Here is a 24,122-nt window from a genome sequence, read left to right as displayed (position 1 = left end):
AAGCTACACTGTGTAATATTTTAAGTTGATTTTTAGCAAAAAACACTTTGTTCTTTCAAAATTATACATTTTCATTAATGTGTAATCACTTCAACCAACTAATTAAGTATTCTCGTAAGTGCATAATCTGCAATTTAGAAAACATACGAGCGAGTCGCTCGAATGCCGGAAGCCATGTTGCGCATCCATCTTAAAAAAATAAATTAGCCAAAGAGGGACATACAAGCTTCGCCTTTCGCGTTTTTACACTCAGTGGCACAGTGACGAATGCGAGAGGGAGATTACTCGCGACTGCTGGCAGATTTGAAATAATACGGCCACCGTAGGAGTTAAAACGCCCTCGGAATGGGAGGGGCTAGAAAGTAATATTCAGTTGGTAGTCATAAACAATTTCACCGCTAGATGGGAGAAAATCCTACACAGTGTAGCTTTAAAGATTTTTTTTAATAGTGTTGTCTTTAGTGAATCACCACAACACTAATACACTCCAAAACTGAGATGAATAACATTAGGCATAAAAATATCTCAAATACAAATTTCATAAAATGTTTCACAAAACATTCTCAAAGATGTTCTAAAAAGGAGGAATATTTCGAGCTCAAACACAATAGGAGTTCAGGGATTCTCTAAATATCAGCAGAGAAACATTGATCAGATAAAACATGATGTTTTACACAATTCTTTAAATATAACCTTAAATCTTGTCTATAATTCACACATAAACATGTCAAAGATCTGATGGTGTTTTATTGTCATGTGTCTCTACAGTTCTGAAGAGGATACAGCAGTATGCAGGTACAGTGTGCTGTCTGCACTACACTAGATTACATTCAGATACTCACAGCTTCATCACTGACCGACAGTATGATTAAACACTGATTACATATTACACACATCATCACTAAATGTCTGTATCAAGTTGTGATTTATATTCTCTGTTTTCTCAGTGGATGTGACTCTGGATCCTGATACAGCTCATCCATATCTCATCCTGTCTGATGATGGAAAACAAGTGAGACATGGAGACATTAGACAGAAACTCCCAGACAAACCAGAGAGATTTGATACATGTGTATGTGTCCTGGGAAAGGAGGGATTCTCCTCAGGGAGATTTTATTTTGAGGTGCAGGTGAAGGGAAAGACTGACTGGACTTTAGGAGTGGTCAGAGAATCCATTAACAGGAAGGGAAAGATCACACTGAGTCCCAGTAATGGACACTGGACTGTGATTCTGAGGAATAAGAATGAATATAAAGCCTGTGATGATCCTCGTGTCTCTCTGTGTGTGAGAGTGAAGCCGCAGCGGGTCGGTGTGTTTGTGGATTATGAGGAGGGTCTGCTCTCCTTTTATGATGTGGAGTCCAGCTCTCATCTCTACTCTTTCACTGATCAGTCTTTCACTGGGAAACTCTTTCCATATTTTAGCCCGTGCACTAATGCTGGAGGTAAAAACTCAACTCCACTGATCATCACACCTGTCAAACACAATAAATAAAAGTACAGCCCTAATATTGAAATACACAATGAAAATGATTTATATAATTAAAAATCTAAACATGTTTTGCTATTTTTTCATCATTTGTTTTTCATTGTTAATATTCCTAGCTATAATTGCAAATTATAATGTAAAATTATAATGCTTGTTCCACAATTTTATTTTCAACTTTTCATAATTGTTTATGCCATTGTATTCTCCCATCTCAACATGACAGTGAAAGTGTCTGTTTTTTTGTTTTTTTTACATCAAAATAAACCAAACTATGAAAACATTAATAAATGATATCAAAGCTGTTTTTACCATTTCAATTACAAAATGATATGTGATAATACTGTGGTAAATCAGATGTTAATTCCTCAATATATGTATATGTCACGTTTTGGGTTTGTTCTTGTCATGTTTCTGTGTCATGTCTTGTTTCCATGTCTGTCATGTGATTCCCTGTTTGTCATGTGATCCTGCCATGTCTTGTCATTGGTTAATTGTCTGATCATTGTTCACAGGTGTCCCTTGTTTTGTCATTAGTCTGTGTATTTAAGCCCTCATGTTTGCCATGTGTCTTTGTCAAGTATTGTTTCCTGTAGTTCTGTTGTAGAGTAAGTTTCATGTTCATGCCATGGTTTTTGTTTTCATGCCACGTCATGTTTTTGTTTCATGTTTTATTTTAGTTACAATAAACTGCACTTGGGTTCTCATTTCTCAACTTGCCTTCAGTGGATCCCTTATTACAGAATACTTGACCTACAACAATGAACCCAGCGGTTGCCCTCCTGAACCTACGCCAGGGGAATTTTCCCATTGAAACGTATGTGGCAGAATTTTGTGAACTCTCTCACCTGGTGGATTTAAATGATGTGGCGCTCAAAGACATTTTTAGGGTAGGTTTAAATGAGCCTGTTTGCTACCAGCTACCTGGGGGAAAAATCCACTGGTCCTTGGCCCAATATATTGACTATGCCCTATTATTGAGCGGTTCCTCATTTACTGTGGGTTTTGAGGAGAAGCCCCACAAACCCACAGTATCTGCCAAGCCTGAGCCACTTCACGTCATGCCTGCCAAGCCTGAGCCACTTCACGTCATGTCTGCCAAGCCTGCCAAGCCTGAATTTCTTCATGTCATGTCTGCCAAGCCTGAATCTCTTCATGTCATGTCTGCCAAGCCTGAATCTCTTCATGTCATGTCTGCCAAGCCTGAATCTCTTCATGTCATGTCTGCCAAGCCTGAATCTCTTCATGTCATGTCTGCCAAACCTGAATCTCTTCACGTCATGTCTGCCATGTCTGGGTCTCTTCACGTCACGCCTGCCAAGTCCGAGCCTGTGTCTCCTGACAAGATGGCCGCCGCCGAGCCTGTGTCTCCTGACAAGATGGCCGCCGCCACGCCTGAACCTGAGCCCTCAGTTATGGCTACACTAACAATTATGGCCACAGCCATATGGTGTGTGTGGTCGGTGCACACATTTGAAGTTCACGTCACGTCTGCCGGGCCAGAGCCTGTTCACGACACGTCTGCCGAGCCAGATCCTGTTCACGTCACGACTGCTGAGACTTTTCACGTCATTTCTGTTCTGGAGTCGTTGTCTGTTCCAGCCCATAACCCCATAGCTGTCCCCAAGAAAAATTTTTGGGGGGGGGGGGGCCGCGCCGCCATGGTCACCTGAACTGTCTGGTCCACCCTGGCCACCTGAACTGTCTGGTCCACCTTGGCCACCTGAACTGTCTGGTCCACCCTGGCCTCCAGCACAGCCGGATCCGCCCTGGCTTCCTGCACGGCTTCCTGCACTTTCGGATCCGCCCACGCCTTGCCACGGCCCAGGCCCGCCCACGCCATGCCACGTCCCATGTCCTGTCCCCCTGCATGGGCCTGGCCCACCATCCCTTCCCCATGACCTCCTCCACTCCACCACCCTCCTGGTCTTATCTTGTGTTTTGGTTTTGTTGGGCGTCGGGAGACGCCCTTAGAGGGGGGGATTCTGTCACGTTTTGGGTTTGTTCTTGTCATGTTTCTGTGTCATGTCTTGTTTCCATGTCTGTCATGTGATTCCCTGTTTGTCATGTGATCCTGCCATGTCTTGTCATTGGTTAATTGTCTGATCATTGTTCACAGGTGTCCCTTGTTTTGTCATTAGTCTGTGTATTTAAGCCCTCATGTTTGCCATGTGTCTTTGTCAAGTATTGTTTCCTGTAATTCTGTTGTAGTGTAAGTTTCATGTTCATGCCATGGTTTTTGTTTTCATGCCACGTCATGTTTTTGTTTCATGTTTTATTTTAGTTACAATAAACTGCACTTGGGTTCTCATTTCTCAACTTGCCTCCAGTGGATCCCTTATTACAGTATAATTGTATGATTACCATATTCATACACAACATTATGGATCTTCAAAGTATACCTAAAAAAACACCATGATATTATAATCATGGTAATAACAAAATATCTGGGGGGAAAAAAATAGGAAGAAAACATTGTAGTCCAAGGTACCATGTCAAATGTTTAATCAATGGTAAAACTGTGTTTAACCACAAAAATAGAATAGAAATTTTAACACATCTGATTCATTTAAATGCAATTTTTTTATTGATACAGTTAAATACATTTTTTTAATGAAATATAGGACTATTAAATATCTGATGGTACTGATATGAAGTAGAGCAACAAATATTAAACCTTATAAAATTAAACCTTATAAAAAATATTTTCATTCTTTCAGGATATAGTAGAGATTATTCTATTAAAGATTCCTATTTATATTGCTGTTTAATGTCTTGTCTGTATGAAAATTGAGCACAGCTGCTTTTTACAGTAGATAGTGATAAAATGCAACACAACTTCTCGTCCAGGCCTATCTATCTATCTTGGCTTGTTCACTGCAATGCTCTTCTGGCAGGACTTCCATCATGTGCAACTAAACCTCTACAAATGATTCAGAATGCTGCAGCTCGTCTTGTCTTCAACGAGACCAAAAGGGCCCACGTCACTCCTCTGTTCATCTCTCTGCACAGGCTACCCCTCGCTGCTCGCATCAACTTCTTCCAGAAAGACTCGGGAGATAAATTGATATAACAAGCGTAAATGTATTAACAGCCCAGCAAGCATAAATTTATAAAGTTCTTTGGCGTAGGCCCCGTCCTTAGCACGCAATGCGAGGGTAGCGAAAGCTGCATATCCTGCCTGAAGACGAAGGCAGGGGCGCAGCCGACCCCCTGGAGGTAAAGGAAGGGACCATCCTGGTGATGGTGGGGAGGATGAAGGAGAAGGTACCATCCTGGTGGTGGTGGGGAGGATGAAGGGGAAGGTACCATCTTGGTGGTGGTGGGGAGGATGAAGGGGAAGGTACCATCCTGGTGGTGGTGGGGAGGATGAAGGGGAAGGTACCATCCTGGTGGTGGTGGGGAGGATGAAGGGGAAGGTACCATCTTGGTGGTGGTTGGGGAGGATGGAGGTAATTGGTAGCGTCAGCATCTGCGAACTCAGACAAATGTAAGTACCAATCTTTTATACTGCGAGTGTTAACACATGATTGGATAGAAGTGAGGTAATACATGACGCGCTGATTGAGTCTTCCTGGCAGAACTTACGCTAAAGCTTTCATGTCAAGGCATTGACGCTTGCTTACAGATCTATCACAGGCTCAGCTCCCTCCTACTTTCACTCGCTCCTACGAGTCTAAATCCCAACCAGAAGCCTACGATCAGTCAATGAGCGAAGGCTCGTTGTTCCATCACAGAGAGCCACAACATCACTCTCCAAAACATTCTCATTCATGGTTCCATGCTGGTGGAACGATCTCCCCACCCTCATCCGGAATGCAGAATCCCAATCCCACACTGTAAAAATAAAAGGTGCCTGGAAGAACCTTTTGGGGTTCTTCACTTTGCCACACCGGCGGAACCATCTGTAGATCCTCCAAGCACCCTTTAAAAAGCTGTGGTTCTCTGAGGAACCACACATGTTTCCTGAGGAACTCTTATATGAAGCACTGTGTGGAACCGCTTTTGGGTGCCTCCAGGAACCAAATAAAAAACATGTAAAAAAAAAATTAATTTCATGTTGTTACTATGGTTACCATTAAGTTCTATTATAATAAACAAACTGAACCAAATACAAAATAAGAATTGTTTATTACATATTTTAGATCCATTTTAATACATTCACTTACATGCACTCTGGAAAAAAATCTGGTAATAGATTAATATCAATGAATACACAAAACATTTTTTTTAATACATAAGCAACATGAATAATCAACCATGTATATACAATAGGCTACACAAGAAAAGACATCTCAACAAAATGCATGAAACACATATGTTCCATGTAATAAATCAATGTAAAAAATTAAACTTTGACTAATTAAAAATGTCCGTCTTTACTTAATTTTAAAACATCTGTGTTTCAGTCTGCTTGTTGAGTCTGACGTCACTGTTTCCAAGTCCAAAAGCCCTATCAGATGCCAAAAACAAACAACAAACAGTGCTAATATACACTCATTGTGCTGTAATATTCCTGAAAATTATGATCCTAACCTTTATACCGAAATCTGTATGAAATGGTTAGTTATTCAGCAATTTTGAATCATAAAATGTTGAAGTCTGGGATGCAATACGACTGATGCCACTGACGATCCTCAAACGACACGTACTTCCCTTCTCCAAAACCTGACAAAAACATTGAGAGGAGTTTCATTTTGAGCAGCCGTTTCTGATGAATCATCATTTCAAATGAACAACTTTTACGTTTTGAAATTTTGCATTTTTTTGCTTCATCGGAATGGAATGAAACTTGGTGACTTTTGTTGTATTAGCTATGTGAACACACACAAATACAACACAAAATTTGTATCATCTTAAAGCTTCGAATCTCAGCTTTTTAATGCATCTAACCACTTCGATCAACTCTGAACGAGAGCTGACAAGTCGCTCTAAACCTCTAAGTGTACCGCCCGTGGTAGTACTTTATATCTAGCTGCGAAAATATTAATTATCATATTTTTCAAAAATATTGCCTTAACACAAAATTGGTGTCATTTTAAAGCTTAGAGTCTAAACTTTACAGGGAATGTAGCCAATTTGAAAAAATCCTAAGTATTGCTGAGTTATTTGCTGATAAATAGAATTTCTTTTTTTTATAATCTATAAAATCCTTTTTTTTACTATGTACTGCAATGTATCAAAAACATCATACATCTCATGAAACATTCACAGATCGTTGAAAATGGCACTTCATTTTTTACAGCATATTATTACAATTAAAATGAGCCCAAAATGAACAATCTATTGCGTTTATGACAAGATATTCTTCATGATGAAACAATTTAAAAAAATGCCCATGAGGGGGCGTCAAGGGCTGAACAAAAAGGCTATCTTGGTTCCAATGCTGTAACTTTTGATTCATTTATCCAATCACCACAAAATATATCTATTTATCCACATACAGCTCACATGTAGTGGGACTTCACCAAAAAAGAATTTTCCTCCTACCTTATTTCCTTCCTCAGTTATTCCATGTCAAATAAGAAAGATATGCAAAATCATAATAAAAATTATATATATTTTATTGTCTTTTATCAGAAGTTTCTCGACAGGAGAATTATCAAATGTAATGTAATTTATATTTTCAAAAAATTTGAAAAGTGTTCTATCATCCGATACCTACCTTTAGACGCTCCTTAGTTTTGGAGTTATGAATCTTTAGTTTTGTGTTTGTCACTCAGAAAACTTTTTTATTGTCTTCCAAATGTGCGAGGGCTAAACAAAAAGGCTTCCTTTGTTCCAAATGCTGTAACTTTTGAGTACTTTATGCAATGTTACGATTTCCTGATTGATCTAGGGGAAGAAAGCAACAGCAAAAATGGATGGTGGTAAAATGAATGTGCAACAGCATGAAGCCACCCCGTCTCCAGACCCAGAGTTGTTTCACAATAACCACATAATTATCTCATGAAAGAAAAGTCGTTTTTATTTACAAATTAGGCAAAAGAAAAAGAGGGGTATCAGATTCAGAAGGGGGTATTGCCAAAACAACAAACATAATCAGTCTAACTCCTTATTAACCAAACTACTTAAACTAAAAGAAAAGAAAACAAGAGTACAGCAAAATAAGCTAACTCCCTTACTAACATAAACAGGAGAAAAAGTCAAATTCAAAATAAATGGCACCCTCCTCCCTACTAACCCCACAAATAAAGAAATAAAGAAATAAAGAAAACAATACATATTCATTAAAGTTAACTTCTAATTTTATGGCGGTTGGCAACTAACTTTAATGGTGCATTACTGCCACCTGCTGGACTGGGGTGTGGTACTGGAGTCTAACCTTTCCAATTATAAAAAAAAAAAAAAAAAAAAAAAAATTATATATATATATATATTTAAAAAAAATCTGAATTCTCCATGTTTAGCATAATAACGGAGATGTCACTGAATAGTGCGCAACAAGCGCAGTTGCGGAGCCTACGCTGATTTAGTAGACTGAGAATAAGCGTAGCGCCATAGAGTTGCATCAGCCGTTCTGACTGGAAAGTTTGCAGGATTGCTTGCATTATAAGGACATTGTACGAGTAACGGACAAGTAAGTCCAGTGTTATTTGAATATTAATGTTATATTGCAAGAGTATTTGTTGTAGATAGTGTTTCTAAGTTTATTCGTCTATATTAAAGCGGCCGATTTACCGCACGTGAATTGCACGCTGTATTACATGCCGTCAATCCTTTGAAGTTTAAATAGCGATCGTTATAACTTGTATAAGGAAGCAAATACTTCATGTTGAGTTTTTCATTTATATCTACAATGTAATGTTGATTATTATTTTCTTTCATTGTTTTAGAAAACCTTGCACATGTCCATCTATGTTGATGCCAAAGCAATCATTAAAAGGCTATCATCCATCCATGACTCTGAGTTCTCTGACAAGAACACTGTGGCGGTCAGTGCACATTGATCCAGCTAAATTCAAAAATGTAACATGGTCCTTCGAGCCGGATACTGACTACTACAGATATGTCATTGCCTGATGATAACCCGTCCAGTTCAGACCAGTCAGCTGGGAGACCAGTGAGACAGAGTAAACTTCCTAGGCACCTGGAGGACTATGTTATGGACTATAACTTTCCAAGGTCAACTAGTCCCCCACCAAGTTCACTAGAAATACATACAGTGCCTTCAGCAGTAAACCGAGCTGTGGACAGAGCATTATCCTTACCGAGTATGTCTACACCAGTACGCAAAGTAGAACGAGTTCAATCAACTGATAAAATGTCCCTGAGAGAATTGATGGAAAACATCTCTGCAGCTGAGAGGGAGGAGTCAGCTGAGATTGCACAGCTTACAAGCAGATTGTCTCTTTATGAGAAAAGGCAGCAGCGTCGACAGGATATCGTCGATGTCGGGCGGAAACCTCGTATGTCCAAATTTGGTCAATTTCATATTTTTTCACAAATCGATGCTATTCAGTCCCCACGTGGTTCTGTTATTTTTACAAATTATTAACCAATCTAAAGTGTTGAAAATAGCTTGAGAGCAAATCTCGTAACTCCATTGGACACTTCAACTGTCTGAGAATCCTCGTAACTCCACCTCTTCTTCACTCCGCGGCATTTTGTCTCCTCAGCAGAGCCGATCCGCCCTATACGCACACTACGCAAGCTGCGTAGGGCCCCGCAAATTACTCAAGGCCCCGCCTCCCCCTCGTGTCAAAGCGCGTCAATCAAAGATTACAACATCGTTGAGACGTGAGAAAATGAAGCGGAACTATCCTTCTGGTCACGAAGAAAGAGGAAAAAACACTATGCGAGTGAATTGTGGGAACAGCAATCAGGTAGACTGAGTTTGCTTGTTTATAAACTGCAGCTGGGAAAAGATAACCGCGTCGCACGTTATGCGTTCATATGCGCGTGCACGAAATGAAACGCGCACTTTCCAAAATAAACTACAATAGCGGGATGACAATCCTCATTGTAGGCGTAGGCACACATACTTTTAAAACAAGACAATGATCATCTACTCTCCAAGTCAAGGTTAAGTTACAACTCTGCCATGCCAGATGGAAAACAATGTATTGGCTTTATAGTCTATATTGCAATTAAGATGCTGATTGACTGGACATACTGGTCAATATGGATGCACATCCCTCAGTAAATAATAACCTTCAAGTATTAAGTATTGCTGTTATCATTTAAAACACAGTGACATGCTGTGGCAATTTTAGCTACTTTTATTCATTCACAGCCAGTGGTGGACGAAGTACACATACCATGTACTTGAGTTAAAGTAAAGATACTCAAGGTAAAATATTACTCAAGTAAAAGTAGAAGTGCTGCCTTTAAACATTCACTTGAGTAAAAGTACAAAAGTATTTGCCTTCAAATGTACTTAAGTATCCAAGTACTATGATTTTTTTATTGCTATAATGTCCTATAATAATTTTTGTCACAAGACTCTTGCTTAACTCAGTCTACGTGAAGACTCTGTCACTCTTGGCACATCAATCTATTAATAAAATGACATTAATTAGTCATATATATATATATATATATATATATATATATATATATATATATATATATATATATATATGAATTGAATACATTTTTTGTGTGTTTAATTTTGGACGGAAGGGGACTGATCCCATAAGGTATAATACATTTACTGTACATATTTTTCACAAGCGTCTATGGTCATAATTATAAACATCCTAATGTTATGATACATTCACATAAACCTGCACAATGCCATTGAATATATATATATACACACACTACATTATGGGAGCAGCCAATTTCCCTACAAAATTAAACACCAAAACGTATTAATGCAGTGTTTCTGCTACTCCTCAGAAAAAAAAATGCTATTATATGCAAGTAATTTTAGTGTCAAGGTAATAAGCAATGTTCATTATGCGTCAGTATTTACCGATAATTGCTGCAATAATAGCTGCTGCTCTCTGCCCCGCTTAAAATTATTGGAACTATTGAGAGCTACACAAATCACGTGACCGCGCGGCGGCGAGATCACAGTAGGCTTGTTCGACTTGAAACGGCACACTGCACACAGTGCACAGACCAATCGGTGAATGACATTAAAATACCGCAAGAGCGATTAGAGAGTAGACGGCTCTGTATGCTTTTCAATTGCTCTCGCGATTTCGCTCTATACTTTGATGTCATAAACTGATCGGTCTGTGCAGCGCCGGTTCAAGTCGAACAAGCCGTGTGTGTCGCAACCTCTTATATACTGTCTATGGTCGCAACTCTCATATTTAACGGCTCTGGTTCGCGCTTAGTAGATACCACCAAGGCAAGTTCAAAACAAAGCGCGCACGTTGTAGGCTACTGTGATAGGTGGCTCGTTTGACCAGTTAAGTTTTTATCCACTCATAAATAAAAAGGAACGACTGATTTTGAAAATGTAGTAGAGTAAAAAGTAAGATATTTGACTTTGAAATGTAGTGGAGTTAAAGTAAAAGTCTTCCCAAATTTAAATACTTCAGTAAAGTACAGATACGCAAAAAATCTACTTAAGTACAGTAACGAATTACATTTACTTCGTTACTGTCCACCACTGAAAATACCCCAAGTAGCAGGTTTTATTTATGCGAGAAAAAGGGTTTGTCTACTGGCGCCAGTAAGTTAAGCCTATTTTTGCATAACTCTGTCTGTTTTTTAGACAATAACGAGTGAAAATAGAGGTTAGATACATTTGAGTAGGCTTGTTTTGTTAAAAATCGATAGCTGTAATGCTTCGGTGCAGAAGGAAGCCCGTGAGCCACGGAGGTAAGTTTGTGTTCAGATTAGGCAAATTTCCACCTATTAGACAACGTTAGTCAGCTCATCATTTTTTGTTCTGCTTCACTTATAGCTCTTAAACCTTTAAAATGGAGTTTAGGAAGATGTTTTCTCTTGTCAAAAGGCTCAACGCAGACCGCCGATTTTGTTTGCGTGCAGATTAATTTCCGCCTATTTTAGACAGCCTAATATTTTGGTATTGCATCACTCATATCTCTTAAACATTTAAAATGGAGTTTAGGAAGATGTATGTAACCACAATCATTAGATTTGAATAGCTCTTAAAGCATTATCTCTTATCAAAAGGCTGAACGCGACCGCAGACTTTGATAAACACTGCTGGCAGCAGCGACGTCTGTGTCCGTTCCATTCTAATCAATGACAACCTCGTATCTCCCTGCTCCCAAGTCATAAATCTCGTATCTCCGATTAAACATGATTTTAGGGAAATGTTGTGTTAATGTTGGTATACAACAGTATATGATAGCAATATAAGGTATAATACCAACTTTAACGATACAATGTTTAATAACTCAAAAAATATGCAGTTTTTTTAATTTCCTGAAAAATAATGGTTTTGGAGATACGAGGATTCCGCCCGACAGCGACGATATGTTAAAACGCATTAATGCTTTCCTACTGGAGGAGGAAGCAGATAACCTCTCACTCCAAGAAGCAGATATAGCATCTCAGAAGGGAGCACTTTCCCCTGAGTCTGTTCATAACATTACTTCGACTGCTCCACACTTCACAAAGACACCAGTTGACTTTCCAGAATTGCCGCCCGATGCAATGAGCCCTAAACAAAAAAGAGCTGAATTACCTTCGATCTCACAAGTTCCAGTTATTCGAAATGTGGCACAGGGTACCATAAGATCTCAGTCTGCCCAGCAAACACTTGCACTGAATAATATGAGTTCAGTTCACTCAATTCACTCCGATTCAGTTCACTCCATCATGCTTTGTGTCTCCACAACTCCCTACAGCTTCTGATGCTGCTTTACAAGGACAGTTACTCCTACAAAAGGCAGTATGAAGATAAGTCACCTCCTGAACTTAGAAGGTCCTTAGGAGTTGAAGGCAGCCCTTTTTTGTCCCAGCAGCAATGGGCCACTAATCCTCAGACTGCAATACATACGATGCAACACTCTGTACCTTCCATTTATGATGGCTGTCGTCCTAATTATCCTGGTGCCTACCCAGCAAAGCCTAGTTATGCTGGTGCACATGGTGTTCACTACCCAGCACAACAAGTAACTTGGCCACAATATGATAATTGTCAGACAGCTCCTCCACCTCCCATTAATTTATATGGAGCGCCAAAACCTTCCATACCAGACTTTGCTGTAGACAGTGAAAGGGATTTCGCTAATCTGAAACTAGCTTTGGATAATCTACTAGACCCACATCCTGAGCTGTCAGAGAAATACAAATATCACGTGCTACTTGAACATCTTAAACTTCCAGAGGCTCAAATGATTGGACAGTCTTGTCGACATGAAGCTCGGCCATATACAGCAGCAATGCAGGCTCTACAGTTGCATTATGGACAGCCACATCAATTAGCACAGAGCGAAATAGCAGCGATACTCAACGCTCCAGATGTGAAGGTCGGTGAAGCTAGTAGTTTCCAGTCATTTGCCTTAAGGGTTCATCTTCTTGTGAGTATGTTGCTGTCCCTGGAGGGCCAGACAGGCATTGAACTCAGCTGTTGTTCCCATGTAGACCGGCTCCTCAGCAAACTACCTAAGTATCTCAGAGACAATTTCATTGTGTTCTTACAGATGCAAGGCAAGTTGAATGTCGCCAGCCTCAATCCATATAATCTTCAGGACTTTTCTGGTTGGCTGCAGAGTAAAGCTCAACAACAGCATCTATCCAGTAGACTAGTTGAACGTTATCAGAAAGAGAAATCCTCCTACTCACTTCAGGGAAAGGATTCAACTCGATCGAAAAGACAGAGTGCTTCAGTCTACCATGGTACAGAACCCCAAAGTGTCAAATCACCTAAGCCGGTATCTCAGCCCTCTCAATGGAAGAAATCCAAAGTCCATTGCCTATTCTGCCACAGCAAAGAGCATTACATAACCCAGTGCTCAGAAATAAAGGAGCAATCTACAGAAAACCTCATACAATGGATAGCAGAAGGGAAACGGTGCTGGAAATGCGGTCGTTCCCATCATCCAGAGGACTGTAATTTAAAGAAACCATGTGGAATCTGTGGGGAGATACATCTCCAAGTCCTCCATGGAATCGCCGAACAGCGATCCAAGATTAAGCACACCAGTGCATTAAACAGTAGGATTTATCTCACACCTTCCAGTCCCTCAGGTCGAGTACTACTGAAAGTTGTGCCTGTGCTTCTACATAATAAGGACAGAACAATTGAGACCTTTGCGATATTAGACGACGGAGCTGAACGTACCATGCTGCTACCTGCCGCTGCTCAACAGCTTCAGCTAGAAGGGAAGGAGGAAATTTTAGCCTTACGTACTATCCGTCCTGATGTCACATTCCTGACTGGCTTAGTTGTTACCTTTGATGTGTCCTCCAGAAGCAATCCAGTAGTCAAGTACAGAATCCAGAATGCCTTCACTGCAGATGGATTAGATCTGGTGGAACAGAGCTACCCAGTGAAAGCTCTTCAACGTCGATATGTCCACTTGAGAGATATTCCTTTGCAGTCGTTCAAGAATGTTCAGCCCTTGTTGCTGATTGGCTCAGATAATAGCTCTCTGATTACTGCAGTGGAAACAATTCATGTAGACACTCAGATTGGACCAGTTGCAGTCCGTACAAAACTTGGGTGGGCTCTTCAAGGTCCTGAAGGTCTTTCAAAATCGGTCAACTTCCACTCATCAGAGTTATTTTATTACCACTGCAGCAGCCCATGATACCCTCTATAGAGACGTGGAGCGATTGTGGAAGTTAGATTCTCTACCTTACCGCAGTGAAAAGCTGTTAACTCGATCTAAACATGACCAAGAATCTATTGAGATCCTAGATGGCAAGACCTGCAGGGTGTTAATCGATGGAATTCAGCGCTATGCCACTCCCTTGTTAAGAAGAGATGATTCCCCCAAGCTCCGTGCTCCTCAGGAATCTGTGCTTGCCAATCTCCGCAGTACCGAAAGGAGACTGCGGGATCAACCAGAGAAGGCAGCCGACTATCAAGGTGAGATGAATAGACTAATTCAAGCAGGTTATGTAAAGGAGATTACAGCTAAACAAGCTAATGAATCGGAGGAATCCTGGTACCTGCCACATCATCTTGTCTACCATAATAGTAAGGCACGTCTGGTGTTCAATTGTTCATTTGTCTACAAAGGTACTTCACTCAATGAGCAGCTCCTGCCAGGACCAAACCTGGGACCATCCCTGCTCGGGGTCTTACTGCGATTTCGACAGCACTGTGTTGCGATCAGTGGAGACATCAAGGGTATGTTTCACCAGGTTCGACTGTTACCTGAGGACAGACCCTTACTGAGATTCCTTTGGCGGGATTTACTATGGGAGATCCCACCGCAAGTATATGAATGGCAGGTGCTACCGTTTGGGACAACCAGTAGTCCTTGCTGTGCTATCTATGCACTACAAAAGCACATCAAAGAACACCCACGCAGCACTACTGACCTGATCCAGTCTGTTGAATCCGGTTTCTACATTGACAATTGTCTGGAGAGTCTACCTACTGCTGAAGCAGCCAAGACTAGAGTAGATGACTTGCGTGCAATACTGGCGGATTTGAAATTAGGCAGTGGACGAGCAACCGATCATCAGCAGTGGCTCACTTACCATCTGATGCTAGATCCCAGGACATGGAACTGTGGCTTGAACACAATCGGTGTGACCCTCAAGAACCCGCATTAGGACTCTGCTGGAATTGTAGAACAGACACACTGGGTTACAAATACCGACCTATCAAACATTCAGCACTAACAATGCGTACAGTTTACAAGATACTAGCGAGTCAGTATGACCCTTTGGGTTTCATCACACCTTATACCACCAGAGCCAAGATTCTCATACAGCAGCTATGGTCAAAGAAAAGAGACTGGGTTGACCCAGACCTCCCTGCAGATCTGCGCGAGTCTTGGAATGTCTGGGAGAGTGAATTACCACACCTCAGCTCAGTTTCAGTCCAGCGTTGCTATGTTCCTGAAGCAATGGATAATCCTGAAATCGAGCACCACCTTCATGTTTTCTGTGACGCGTCAGAAAGGGCATATGGAGCAGTAGCATACCTCTCTACAACTTATGAGAGCACTACCAATGTCTCCTTCATAATGGCCAGGTCAAAAGTGGCCCCAAAACGTCAACAGACCATGCCACGGTTAGAGTTGTGCGCAGCGCTTGTTGGAGCACAGCTGAAAAAATTAATCCATACAGAATTGTCATTCTGCTTGAAACAGACCACACTATGGACAGACTCTACAACTGTTCTAGAATCTACAGTCAGAGTCATGCCGGTTCAAAGTATTTGTCGGCACACGTGTATCCGAAATACAAGAACTGACAGATCAGCGATCATGGCGTTATGTCGACTCACTTAATAACCCAGCTGATGACTTGACAAGGGGCAAAACACTTCTGGAGCTTGCTAGACCGAGCAGATGGAGTAATGGACCATCTTTCCTCTTGCAAGCTTCAGATGAATGGCCTAAGAGACCACACATCACTCAGCCACATAAGTCCAACGAACTAAAAGGTCTGACTTTCTGTAGTTTTGCATCGGTACCACAGAATATTCCAGACGCAAACCAGTTTGATTCATGGAAGGACCTTGTCGAGGCTGTACGTCAGCAATGCCACGGGGCGGCAGAGCCAAACCAGACTCAATTGATAAACAGTTACCGTGAAGCAGAAGCTATTCTACTGCGAGCCTGCCAAGAACAAAGTTTTCCTGAAGAGCTTGTTTCTCTAAGAGCAGGCCAACCAGTTCATAGCAGCAGTAGACTTAGAAATCTATCACCAGAGCTGGACCAAACAACAGGTCTCATAAGAGTAGGTGGTAGGCTACGGCAGTTACAGCATGTCAGTGACCTTGATATTCATCCCATTGTCCTCGACCCTCGTCATTCCGCTACCATGCTTATAATTAAAGACTATGATAAACAGCTGCTACATGCTGGATCTGAGAGATTATTTGCAGAAATCAGAAGACATTATTGGATTTTGAGAGGTCGACAAGTCATTAAAAGGTACCAACTTCTTTGCCCAGAATGTCAGAGATGGAGAGCACAGCCTAAAGTTCCTCAAATGGCAGATCTGCCAAAGGCTCGCCTACGCATCTTCCGCCCACCTTTCTTCTCAACAGGTGTCGATTGTTTTGGGCCATTCATTGCCAAGATAGGCAGACGAAATGAGAAACGGTGGGGAGTGATTTTTAAGTGCCTGACGACACGTGCCATTCATTTGGATCTCCTTAATTCACTGGATACAGATGCCTTCCTACTAGCCCTCCGCAGGTTCATTGCCAGGCGAGGCAAACCAGCAGAAATTATTTCGGATCGAGGCACGAATTTCAAAGGAGCTGACAGGGAACTCCAAACAGCTTTCAAGGAATTGGAACCGCAGCTTCAACAACAACTGGCAAATTACCAGGTTGATTTCAAATTCAATCCCCCTAATGCACCGCACTTTGGAGGAGCATGGGAGCGGGAGATCCGCTCCATCAAGAGTGCACTTCAGGTCGCTGTGGGAGCTCAATCATTGTCAGAAGATGTACTTCACACCATCCTAGTTGAAGTGGAAGGTATCCTCAATTCCAAGCCTCTAGGGTATGTTTCAGCTGACGTGGCTAATCCCAACCCTATAACACCCAATATGTTCCTCATGGGGCGGCGGGACGCTTCTTTGCCACAAGCCGTTTACGCTCCTGAGACCATAGGAAGACGTAGATGGCGGCATTGTCAGAACTTAATAGATCAGTTTTGGATCCGTTACCTACGAGATTACCTGCCAACCCTTCATCCCCGCTACAAATGGCAGCATCCAACAGAGCCCCTTGCACTGGATACCGTGGTAATGATAATTGACCCTAACCTACCACGAGCCCAGTGGCCTATAGGTTGTGTGGTGAAACTCCTTCCAAGCAGAGATGATTGTGTACGAACTGTTGAAATTCAAGTACGGGATAAAATCTACACACGACCTGTAGCCCATCTTATCCCACTTCCCGGACTGCCAGATAATACAGAAAATCCGCAAACATAAAGAATTCTACTAATCATCACATTTGCTTCTCAAATGCGGGGGCTGCTGTTCTGAATTCTCCATGTTTAGCATAATAACGGAGATGCGCACAGAATCAGCACTGTATGTCACTGAATAGTGCGCAACAAGCGCAGTTGCGGAGCCTACGCTGATTTAGTAGACTGAGAATAAGCGTAGCGCCATAGACTTGCATCAGCCGTTCTGACTGGAAAGTTTGCAGGATTGCTTGCATTATAAGGACATTGTACGAGTAACGGACAAGTAAGTCCAGTGTTATTTGAATATTAATGTTATATTGCAAGAGTATTTGTTGTAGATAATGTTTCTAAGTTTATTCGTCTATATTAAAGCGGCCGATTTACCGCACGTGAATTGCACGCTGTATTACATGCCGTCAATCCTTTGAAGTTTAAATAGCGATCGTTATAACTTGTATAAGGAAGCAAATACTTCATGTTGAGTTTTTCATTTATATCTACAATGTAATGTTGATGTAACGTAAACGACTCTGGGTCAATGCGAATTAGCTCAAGAATATAGGGAATTTGGGAAATATTACTAATCATAACTCATGGTCATAATTCATAAATCGCATATACATTACTTTATCAATTTTCGGAAATACCTCGTTCTGTAACTGGTCTCGTCATCAGTCATTCGTCCAGCGAATAAATGTAAGATTATCAGTTAAGAAGGAGTATCCCTGTTTACAAACTCCAAGAAAGTTTATCTTCTGGCCACGAACATAAAACTTTCTGAGTTTATGAATTAAAACTACTCAAGGTAGTCAATATCGAGCTTGTAGCTTGGATCTTTGATTTCATTGACTCATAAGGTGGGTTTTCAAACACAGAGACAGTTAAAAGTATAAATTGATTTTTAATAAATGTAAACTAGAGAGATTATATGAGCTACAATATAAACGTACGTAAAAATGCAAACAGTAAAACACACAAACATTTAACCAAACCAAAAACATAAAAACATAACGTGATAGAGAGAATAAAATGAAATGAAAGAAAGAAAGAAATAGAGAGAAGGGATAGAGGGTAACTTAATTCACAGACCTAAGAGCTGGACACCTGAAATCAGCGTTTAGAGAGAGATCACGTTACTTGCAAGATTCTGTGCTCTTTCAGTGTGGTGCTGAAGAGGGGGCGCACGTGTGCGCGTGTCCGGCTGGTTTGCGTCTAGCTTCGTCTTCTGGGTCGTTTCGCAAGACGATGTAAAGGCTCACTTGAATTTAACGTTACAGAGAAAGTTCAGATAATTTCCCTTGTGGAGGGGAAAGGCGTGTAGGAACTTAGTTGCAAAAGAACGGCAGCTTCTACATGACGCGGGCATGCGTCCCAGAGGAGAAGCCAAGGCCTGTCCAGCTGGTTGCGTTGGGAGGAGAAGTGCTGCGCGTGGAGGAGAAGGTCAGAAGAGGGTTGAGAGCGTTGAGAGTTGAGAGTTGAGAGAGAGAGTAACAGGCGAGTTCCGTCTTTTGAGGGAATCCCGTCCCCGCCCCTTTTTACGGGAAGGGCAAATCATCTGTCGAGATTTTTCGAGCGGGAAGATTCCTTTGTCCGGTTAGACACGCCCACTCGAATGAGTCATGATTGACTTTAACTTGAGAGGATTTTCTCCAGACATATGAACCAGAGTTTCCGCTAGAAAAAAATGGTGCCGGTAAAAGTGACCGGCAGAGATTTCGTTTTCCGGACATTTTGATGATATGCCGGTCAAATATTGCCTCTTAATTAGTCAAGTTAAGGAAAACTGGAGGCAGGCTATGTAACTTAAAAAAATGACATAATCAGGCCGTATAGAATGCAACATGTTTATTAGCCTAACTTTCAAATAGACGAAAAAAAAAACATGGTGTCAATCAACGCCAATTGTTTTTACTATGGTTTCACATTCATAGTTTAACAAACCAATCCCCCTTCCCCACATAAAATATCTGAATATCTGCGGTAAATAGCCGCATTTCCATTACAGATTTGCGCAAATGTTTTGCGCTATTATCTAAATATCGATAAAAAAACTATTGCGAAATGACGGCGTTTCCATTAACCGATGTTATATGCGACTAAACGTCCTTTTTTCTCTCACGATAAGTCATTTAAAAAATCACGGCAACAGACGTTGGTTTATATAATATCACAGCCACCGCATTAGACATTATTATTATGATTAATGGAAGGAGACGTGGCGTGTTATCCAAGCATTAATGGCAGGGAAAGACCCTTGTACTGCGAACGACACATAAGGAGTTTCTGGGTGTTTCGCCCTCATTTCTGCTCCGAGGTTTTGATTGTGGCATTTATTTGAGATTTAGAATCCAGTATTCCTATAGGCTAATTATTGTTTCTTTTATGAATTTAATAAAGAACTCTGTCTCGTATTCTGTCCAAACGATCCATGTAGGCTACTTTTGTCCATTCGTTTTTCCTTTTTTAACCCGTAATTGAAAAACGAAAAATGAACGGTTGTTGTCTTTTTAAAACGCAAAGTTGAACACCAAAATTTTAATTTGAACTGGCTACACAAACTGCTGCGCAAAAAAGTAAATACCGACGCATTTTCTGATTTTTGTTTATGACTTTTTGCCCCTTTATTAAACATTTAAAATATTCACAAATTAATATGGAAAACATGTCGATTTTACTGGTTTTCAAAGGCCAAATTAGAACCTGGAATTGATGTTTTTCCTGCAGTGCTGAATGAGAAGAGCCATTAATATTATGAATAAACTATTGTTTTCTAAGTGTCAGCTAAAATCACATCTCCATCTCCGCTGTTAAGCAGATGCGCTTTTAGAGAGAAATGCACCTTTCATACGGATTAGGTACATAATCAGAAGGTATTAGCTTTCGATTCGAATTTGTTCGTTTTAAAGTGGACATTTCAAGCTTTAGCCTACATAGGCTATATTTTGTTTCAGTTCTCACGCTCCAGTTTATGGAGATCATGAAAGTGCGTCTGATTGTTTCATTTTATTTTACAAAAGCACAACGTTTTCTTGTTATTGTGAGTTTACACAAATAAAAGTAGTTGAGAATAATGTATTATTATTTTCTGTATGACCAGAAATGATAGAGTATTTTAAGTTGTTTCCACTGTTAATAAGAAAATGCAAGTGGTCACGCCCGCGCCTCCGTGCCATGCAGTGCGCGCTCCACACTCAGCTTTGTTCCTTTTTTGCATAAAAGCGTCTTCTAAATATAGCTTATCAAATGTTATAATATAATAAAATAATATAAAATTATTATTATTTGCGTAGCTATACATGGACCTCAAACACACCGCGTCTTCGAAGTCAGGTGACTGCAAATGCGCAAAAACTGTTTCCATTGCAGTTTTGCGAAATATTCCTTTTTCGAATTGCCTGAAAAACCACCTCATGCGAGCATAAAAACGTTCTTGCGATAAACGGGAGTTTTTGCGAAATGAACGTGTTTCCATTGTGCGTATTTTTAATTCGCAATTTCAATTTGCGCAATTTGAAGGGTAGCCTAATGGAAACGCGGCTAGTGTCTCTCCACAACTTGCAATGCGCATAAGCCGCGTAACCTTGTTCTCCGCAAGGCGACTTCGCTGCTTCGTCTTGATCCGATTCTGCTTTTTCTCCGGTGGTGGTGGAGCTGTCTGGACATCTGAGGCTTCAGGCGTTCCTGATTCACCATCGTCCGTCGCGTCTGGCCTCTGAAAAAAGCTTTTACGGCTAGTCTGCCTGGGCCTGGCCATATTTGAAACGACTCACTCATTCGTTCGTTGTTTAGGTCTATATTACAGCCGTTTTAGGCGTGCGCTTTATTTGAAATGCAGCATGCGATGTTGTTTAATAACTTTCAAACGGTAGAGCCTGTTCCTTTATAACATAGCCAAAGGTTGGTGTATTTTTGTTTTATACATTTTAGGCTTATTCTCAAATTCAGATTGTGTTAGGAGGGCGGGATTATTAGGTAATTTTAATCTGACAATTTGACCGGAGAGATTTAATTTTGTCTGACATTTAATTTTTTTTTTCGGCCAATGTCCGGCAATTACCGGACAACGGAAACCCTGATATGAACTGTATAAAACAATGCGCATCACTGCATTCTGCTATCGGAATTCAACTCGGTTAGCTGGAGAGGATTACAGAGATATCAAAAATAGAATATAGACGTTGTAGCAATGCAAAGATACATTATTATGCATTAGGCATTTGCAGTTCTATTAATGTTACAATAGGACACATATGCTTTCCTATGGTTTACACACACCTCTTAACACAAAAAGGGATATATTTAGTACATTTAAGAGTGACTTTATGGGTAAAAGTCCTTTTCTGTAGGGGGTTTCTGTTTCAAAGTCCAGAGTGTGTTTGTGTGTGTGCGTTGGAATGTTGCGCCCCTGTTGTCTCCTTTGCATAGGGCTGGATGAGCTTGGTGGTCAAATTTTATGACCTGCCAATGAGATCGGGTTACGGGATGCGATTCTACTGGGAGAACATTCTTCAAAAATAAATTTCAGAGCCAAACACTCGAAGATCATAACTATATGATCAAAACAACATTAATCACACATACATACAGGAAGTTCAGATACAAGTCTGAGTTACACACATTAAAAGGATGTTAAGTTAAACACAAAGGATGTTTGTGTGTGTGTGTGTATGTACGTGTGTGTGGAGTATCTGGAATGTCACGAGTCTATAAAAGTCACGGGGAGTCCACGCTGAACTGGGGGGCAACAGACACCCCGGCGCTGGTGAATTAGCCCTTAGGGAGTAATATTAACCAGAGCTCGTCTTCCTAAGGACAAAGAAGATGTGTTCGACACCCTCATGATTCACTTAATGTGAAAAGCAGCTGGCCGGACGTCATTGTTGCTACATTGATTATTATTTTCTTTCATTGTTTTAGAAAACCTTGCACATGTCCATCTATGTTGATGCCAAAGCAATCATTAAAAGGCTATCATCTATCCATGACTCTGAGTTCTCTGACAAGAACACTGTGGCGGTCAGTGCACATTGATCCAGCTAAATTAAAAAATGTAACAAAAAACATCACCTAAATTCTTTTAATTAGTCCTGTATTCCTCAGGAAACTAAATATATATTTAAAACATATTTCACCTGAGCTTCTTTGTAGGATGTCTTCTAAGTTTAATCTTAACTGTTGCAATTGTGAACTTAATCTTTGTCTTTCTTCCTGATATTTAGGACATTGTAGTATAACATGCTCTACAGACTCTGGACTATCACAGAATTCACAATTGCCATCAGCATGCTTCTTCATTATTACCAAAGTCTTATTTAATCTTGTGTGTCCACACCTCATTCTTGACAACACATCCTCCTCCTCCTTACTTCTGTTCATATTTCTGCCCTTTCCCACTTTATTCTGGATATTATAGAACTGTCTTCCAGTCTGCCCACTGTCCCATAATGTTTGCCATTTACCCTTAACAATGTTTTTAATTTCTGCTTTGCTATAATTAACCTCAATATCTAAAATTTCCAGCTGCTCGCTTAGCGCATTTATCAACTCGTTTCCTACGACTCCTATATGAGCTGGTACCAAGAGTTATCTCAGTTCCTGATTGTAACAGATTATTTGCAACTTGTATTATTTCAGTGACAATATCCTGTCTTGATTTTGACTGAAAAGTTTTACCATCACAGCTCTGATGATGGTTGCAGTTTAAATCCTCTCCTTCCCCTCCCAGCATCAATAGCAGGGCATTGATTATTTGCATCAGGTGGAAACCATTTCTCCTACGAAGAGAGACAGGGATAGAGAGAGAAACAGCACAGCTTGGGCACACACAAACAAAACCTTACTGCTCTGGACGTACAGTAACAGCGATCACCACAAAATGTTATCCAGATGCAGCTCACATGTAGAGAGACTTCACCAAAAAATAATTTTCCTCCAACCTTATTTCCTTCCTGAGTTATTGCATGTCAAACAAGAAAGATATGCAAAATCATAACATTTATATTATAAAATAATAGTGTTCTATCAAACGATACCTACCTTTTGACTCTCCTTGTTATAGTTTTGGAGTTATGAGTCTTTACTTTTGTGTGTGTCACTCAGACAAAACAACTCTAAAAACGCCTTTATGTTTTTGCTGTTAGATCATAATTGCTGTTCCCTTCTGAAGTTTTATTACCATTTATAGAATTAAACTGAACAAAATACCAATTAATTGCAAAATGTCTGTATAAAGTGTTTTGAATTATCACTATCCATCCCTTATTTTGTTAGATTTTTTAATGATCAAATACTGAGTAACAAAAATGCTTGCATTGTGTTCCCTTTCTAACCAAATGTTATTGTTTGATTGTAATCATAATGCAAAACCTGATACTTATCTAACACAAATATCTAAACCTTGACAAAAAGTAGTCTTTTAGAATGTCTAAATATATATCTAAATAAAATAAAAACGAATAAAATGAAGAAATAATGTCTAAAAAAACAAACAAATAATGCGAACGAAAAAGCCTCTCTATGTATTTATATAGGAGTTACAGTACAGCCTACAGGCCATTAGTCCATTAGTCTGGACAGGGCAGGACTTGGGGGGCTGCGGGCCCCTGGGCTTGAGTTTATGTTTGGGCCCTACTTACGCAACAAACATCATT

The 24,122-nt window shown here is 40.4% G+C and overlaps 1 protein-coding gene across 9 annotated transcripts in view; it reads left to right on the top strand.

Moving 5' to 3' along the window:
* LOC309511135 (E3 ubiquitin-protein ligase TRIM39-like) overlaps positions 1–24,122 on the top strand; it is a 175,420-nt gene that overhangs the window by 125,308 nt on the left and 25,990 nt on the right. For 6 of the 9 annotated variants that reach the window (XM_082186216.1, XM_082186217.1, XM_082186215.1 and 3 more), the window contains 2 exons: positions 769–795; positions 948–1,568. The exons of the other annotated variants lie outside the window; for them this stretch is intronic. In XM_082186216.1, coding sequence (XP_082042342.1) covers positions 769–795; positions 948–1,495 — 575 coding nt within the window. In that variant the 3' untranslated portion in view covers positions 1,496–1,568. Of the gene's footprint in view, positions 1–768; positions 796–947; positions 1,569–24,122 lie in introns of those variants that run through there. 9 annotated transcript variants of the gene reach the window in all.

This window comes from Leuciscus leuciscus, assembly GCF_965113295.1.
Source record: "Leuciscus leuciscus genome assembly, chromosome: 12".
NCBI lineage: Eukaryota > Metazoa > Chordata > Actinopteri > Cypriniformes > Leuciscidae > Leuciscus > Leuciscus leuciscus.
The sequence above is the reverse complement of the archived record's forward strand: the minus strand, read 5'-3'. Positions and strand labels throughout refer to the sequence as shown.